The sequence below is a fragment of the Equus asinus genome, chromosome 4 (genome assembly GCF_041296235.1).
Source record: "Equus asinus isolate D_3611 breed Donkey chromosome 4, EquAss-T2T_v2, whole genome shotgun sequence".
Taxonomy (NCBI): domain Eukaryota; kingdom Metazoa; phylum Chordata; class Mammalia; order Perissodactyla; family Equidae; genus Equus; species Equus asinus.
Window position 1 is genome coordinate 126,743,445 of NC_091793.1, and position 6,000 is coordinate 126,749,444.

The following is a 6,000-nucleotide window of genomic DNA, read 5'->3' on the forward strand; positions in this document are numbered from 1 at the left end:
AGGTATTGAAAAGGTTGGGAAGGAAACTACCTGGTTTGTAGAATGAATGAATTCAATTTTGAATTTCTTGAGTTTATACTGACATGAGTAGAAATATTCAACAGCAAGTAGAGAAGAGAGAATGGAGCTTGAAAGAAAAGTTAGGACACGTCAGGAAGTCACATGCAGAGATACTTACTGAGGCATAAGAACCTCTCAGCTCTCTAAGAGGAATAATTGAAAAAGATGCAGTTGAAAACTAGTGACCTAAAGGCTAACTGGGTCTATAAATGTGTTTTGCTTAGTCAGCAGTGCTTTAAAACTGCAAACATTTAAAAATCGAGATTTCAACTAAAAGTGCAGTTTTCCAGCTTTTCCAGAAAAATTGGTCATTGTGGAAACCCTGGGTCTACATTCTCTAATGGCAACAATTCCTGGGGCCAAGAAGCCGCCTCATTTAGGGCATTCTCTGTAGCTCACTAGGCCCCCAGGAGTCCCCACTGCTGCCATCTAGCGAGTATCACTCAATTGCCTCTGCTTTTGGGTTTGTGACTCCCAGCACAGAAAAAAGAAAAACCAGAAAATCAAATATTAACCCTTCAGACACAACTAGATAGAAGTAAAAGAAAAAGAGGCAGCCCCCAAGAAGCAAGAACCAAAACAACGTAGTTCGCCAGAGTAGAGAGCAGATGGAAAAAGGAATGAGCCCTATTAACAACTCAAAGATCAGCCTCTTAAAGAGGCTTCCTGACCCCCTCTTCCTTCCTAAATCTGGCTCTCTCATAATTGTACTTTTCCTTTGAGACACTTATCAGAATTGGCAACAAAGTATTACTTTTGCTTAAATATTTGTTTCAAGTCTGCTCTCCTTTCAGACTTGACCGCCTCCATAAGAAACAATAAGAACAACAAGTCGTCCAGGTTGGCTACAGGATAACAGAAGTGCCTAGAACAGCACGGCCCAGAAGCTAGAACGTAACAGTAAGTATTGTTGAATTCACGAAGTAAATTGGAGCCAAATCTTTGAAAGCCAGGCTGGAACGTTTTTATTTAATTCCCTAGGTAGGAGGGCACCTCTAAGAGCTTCTGAGCAGAGGACTGGCAGGCACTGAAGTAAACTTCAACAAGATTAATCTGGCAGTCAGGTGCAGAACCTATGCCAAGAGGGAAGAGGTAAGTCCACCCCGAAAAATGAACAAAATGAACGAACGCTAACTTTGAGAAGACTGCTAAAATTCAAATGAGTAGGAAGAGATAAGGATTTAGAAATCTAGAAGGATAGCGCCAAGAAGCTGAAAGTGCCCATGAGGAGTAAGGGTTGCATTTATGTGCAAATTTATATTTGAGACGCAAATGAGACATTCAGGTGGTTGTGACTAGCACTAGAGCTCAGGATAAGTCAAAGTTAAACATACAAATTGGAGAGTTATCTTCAGAGAGAGGTGCTTTATTTGGGAACAGAAAAATGTCCAAGGGCTGAATTGGCACTAGAGCAAAGTAAGCAGTGGAGTGGTCGGAGGAAAGCAAGACAATGCCAGAAAAGCCAAGGAAGGCCGAAGTTCAAGAGGGACTACCCAACCATGTCAACCACAGCACAAAGCCCTTATTTCCTCGCAGAAACTCTCTGTGGCCCCCTGTTCCTTAATACACTTGTAGGCTAGGCTGTCGTAGACTGGACGACCTTGATCTCAGGCCTCTGCTTTGCTAGGGTAGCAGCCACTCCACAGCTAGCCCTGAAAAAGGCATCTCTGATCAAAGCTTCCAAACTAGTCCAGGACTCACCTAACCAGTCGGCACCTTGAAATGTGGGGTGGAATAAAGCCATCCTGGACTCTGCGAATGACCGATTCTTTCCCAAGTCAGTTAACTTAAACATGTCTTCCAATTTCTTTCTGAAATAATTTGGTATCTGCTCACAATTTCAAAAAAGCAGCAGCAATGACTCAATAGACTGATTTTCTTGGTATTTACCAAGGCTCTCCGTGAGCTACGAAACCCAGGAATTTAAGCTGTCGCGGAAATAAGGCGGTTCTCCCTTAAAGGGTCTCAGCTCTACCTGGTAACCTAAGGCGGCAGACAGCAGGTGCGAGCCTGACGCAGCCCAGCGCCCTCAAACGACCGCGGCCAGATTTCCTCAGCTGAGCTCCAGCTGCACTGAGCAGCACTTTCAAAAGTTAAACACGATGTGTGCACGCTTACTCCAGCACGCCACGTTACGTGTCCGCAACACTAGGCTGAAATGTCCGGACACCTGCAGGACGGCGGGAGCCATCCGACGGACCGGAACGATAAAGCCGCCCCACCAGCGCAGGGGCAACACTGGCCACGCACAAAACACGCCACGAATTCCTCCACCTTGAAACCCTGCGTGTCCCCCAAACTATCCTCAATTTTGAAGAAAGAAATAGGGGTCAAGGCTGAGTAGGAGCGAGAGCGGCAGAACACAAAGGTGGTGCTTCAAAGAGGTGGCCAGAAAGAGTAACGGCGAGACACCGAGGAAAGCCGGGGCTCGCGTCCAAGGGAGACTCGAAATTTCGAGGAGAGGCCGTCCCCACCCCGACGCTTTTCCACGTCGGCGAGCGCAGCTGACGGGCGCGTCCTCGGCCGCTCGCTCACTCACCTCGACAGGAGCCTCCACATCTCGCCCGACCGCATCACCAAAACACGAGACTACAGCAGCCCGACACAGCCTACCCCAATGGCACCGCGCACCTCACGTCGGACCCGCCCACCGCCGGCGTGCACCGCCGGACACAGATGCTGAGTCCTCCAGGGGGCCAGAGCGGCCCACGGCGGGATTTTTCTGCGGCGCGGCGCTGAGGGGCGGGGCGAGAACCGCTGCCTGAGGAAATGGGTTGAGGGCGGGGGAAGGGAGACGGGCCGGGGCGGGGCGGGGCCGGGGCTGGACAGAAGGCTCCAGCAGAGAGCAGAGTCGGGCCGGCTGGGCCGAAAGACTTGGCTCTCTAGTGGGGCCGCTGGGGAAAAGACGTAGTGGTCTAGGCTTGGCCTGCTTAATTTGACTAGCAGGGATTGACCCGAAAGACTTCTAAGGAATTTTAATTAAAAATGTAAACCTAGTATTCTTCTCTTTGAGAATCAAACAGGTGAAATATACTTGATAACGGGAGGACATCGATGTGCTTTATTCCTAACCCAACACAGCAGAACTCCTTTCACATTAAGACTGAGCTATTTCCAGTTTTTTGGAAAAGTCATAACATCTCCATTCTTCCTCAGTGATGGACAAGAATTGTCTCATTAAGAGGTGCTATTACGTCTCACCAACTAAACTAAAAACTACTGTTATCAGTGAAAGCATAATTACATTCAGAAAGTAGCTAATGCTTAAACAAATCAAGATTTAACCTATCCGCTAGGATACACTGTTGATTCAGAAGAATGTTCCTCTGCATCCCGATACACCCAGATGTCCAGCAGCAAACATTTCTTCACCACTAAAGTATTGACATGCTTATCTGAAAGAAGGAATTCAGTGAGGAATTTTGAAAAGAAAGAAGTTGAAGGGGTTAATCTTAGTTCCTTGACATTTAAGAAGATATTGTCAAGTTTTTGATCAAAAGTTACTCTTCTAATCTAGGTCACATATAATCACCAAATACCCACTGAACAGGTGACAAACGAAGCGTCACAGAAGGAACTCCTGATCTGTAATGCAGTTTTGCTTTTTTGGTTTTTGGATTTTTTTGTAATTTATACTAGGAACAGTAAGGGGCTAGAAATATCAGAAGAAACAAAGAGTAAATGATTCTGCCTTTGTGAATTTTATATTCCACAATAAGATACTATCTTTATCTCTAACAAGTGACTGGGAATGCCTCCTTGGATAAGATGGCCAGGAAAGGCCTTTCTGGGCCAGTAATATACAAGTGATAACCTGAATAAAGTAAATAAGATGATTGAGCCAGTCCTAGCCTGTGGTCTGGTGGATAAGACAGCCGTGCATAACGATAAATTATTCTCTCTAGGTAATTACTGTGACAGAATGTTAAATTGAAAGTTTTCACTGAAGTGTCAAGAAATGATAAATATCAGATATCAAATGAGTTGTGAGATGGATCAAAATGCAATTTTCATTTTTTTTTTTAAAGATTGGCACCTAGGCTAACAACTGTTGCCAATCTTTTTTTCTTTTTTTTTTCTGCTTTATTTCCTAACCCCCCCACCCCTTACATAGTACATAGTTATATATCTTAGTTGCAGGTCCTTCTAGTTGGGAGATGCGGGATGCCGCCTCAACGTGGCCTGACGAGCGGTGCCGTGTCCGCGCCCAGGATCTGAACCCTGGGCGCCGCAGTGGAGCGCGCGAACTTAACTACTCGGCCATGGAGCCGGCCCTCAAAATGCAATTTTCAAGGAAAATACATATTAAGTTTCCTAAGTCCTTAAACCTCTGACTCATTTCAAGGATGGGAAAATTTTGAAATGTTATAAAAATGATTTTAGGAAAAGCAGTTTCATACAATATTGTGCAGATTCTAGCTAAGAACTTTGGAGAAAGTATCACAAATTGGGCTTTGAAGGATACGTAGGTTTTTTGCAAATTCAGTTTTTAAATGGCTATGGGACATCGCTATTTGACATCACCATCTGACATTGCCAGCATGTCTCATTCAGTGTGCACAATAAATGAACAAATCATCTGACCCAGCATGTGTTATTGGAAAGAGCTTGGCCCAAGACTCAAATCTTCTCTGTCCCTCTAGCTTCATGTGCTTACAACATGTGTCACACAAGGTCTCAGGCTTAGAAGTGCCCTGCATTTGCTTTAATGCTCTGCTCTTAATTTTTGAATAAGAGGCCCTGTGTTTTCATTTTGTACTAGGCCCTGCAAATTGTATAGCTGGTCCTGTCCTGCCCCTAGCACACTACTAGTTTCATGAGCTTGGGCAAATTATGTAACACAAGACCTTTTTCAAATGTGTTTATATCATTTTGGACTAAGAATTCTAGTTGCAGACAATCCAAAGAATGGGAAAAATTTTTGCAGATGATATTTTTGATAAGGGGATTGTATCTGGAATACATAAAGAACTATTAAAACTCAATAATAAAAAAAGATGAATAGCCCAGTTAAAAAATTGGCAACTGGGGCCGGCCTGGTGGCAGTGGTTTAGTGTGCATGTTCTGCTTTGGCGGCCTGGGGTTCGCCAGTTCGGATTCCGGGTGTGGACATGGCACCACTTGGCAAACCATGCTGTGGCAGGCGTCCCACATATAAAGTGGAGGAAGATGGGCACGGATGTTAGCTCAGGGCCAGTCTTCCTCAGCAAAAAGAAGAGGATTGGCAGCAGATGTTAGCTCAGGGCTAATCTTCCTCAAAAAAAAAAAAAAAAATTGGCAACTGATCTGAATACACAGTTCTCCAAAGATATACGAATGATGAATAATCATATGAAAAGTTGCTCAACATGATTAGCCATCAGGGAAGTGTAAATCAAATATGTAATGAGATATGACTTTACACCCACTGGGATGGCTGTAATCAGAAAGATAGATAATAACAAGTGTTGGTGAAGATATGGAGAAATTGGAATCCTCATACACTACGGGTGGGAATGTAAAATGGGTGGCCATTTCAAAAAAAGTCTGGCAGTCCCTCAAATGGTTAAACACAGAGTTACCATAAGACCTAGCAGTTTCACTCCTAGATAGATAGCCAAGAGAAATGAAAACATATTCCACACAAATGTCTACAGCAGTATTATTCATAATAGCCAAAAAGTGGAAGTAACACAAGTGTCTGTCAGCTGATGGATTTTTTTTAAAGTGACACATCCATACAATGAAATATTATTTGGCAATAAAAAGAAATGAACTACTGATACATAATAGAACATGGGTAAACTCTGAAAACTCTACGCTAAGTGAAAGAAGGCAGTCACAAAAGACCACATATTGTATGATTCTATTAATATGAGTGTCTAGAATAAGCAAATGTGTAGAGATAGAAAGTAGACTAGGGGTGACCTATGGTTCCAGAGAGGTGGTGGGACAATTGGA

At 44.0% G+C, this 6,000-nt stretch overlaps 1 protein-coding gene across 5 annotated transcripts in view; it reads right to left on the reverse strand.

Annotated features, from left to right (window-relative positions):
• The window catches only part of HIBCH (3-hydroxyisobutyryl-CoA hydrolase), a 97,222-nt gene extending 94,400 nt beyond the window's left edge, over positions 1-2,822 (reverse strand). For 2 of the 5 annotated variants that reach the window (XM_070508243.1, XM_044768561.2), the window contains exon 1: positions 2,600-2,768. In XM_070508243.1, the coding sequence (XP_070364344.1) occupies positions 2,600-2,634 (35 nt within the window). In that variant the 5' untranslated portion in view covers positions 2,635-2,768. Of the gene's footprint in view, positions 1-2,599 lie in introns of all 5 variants that reach the window. The other 3 variants (XM_014837569.3, XM_070508244.1, XM_044768562.2) reach the window with 3 other exon arrangements.
• Positions 2,823-6,000: the final 3,178 nt, after the last annotated feature.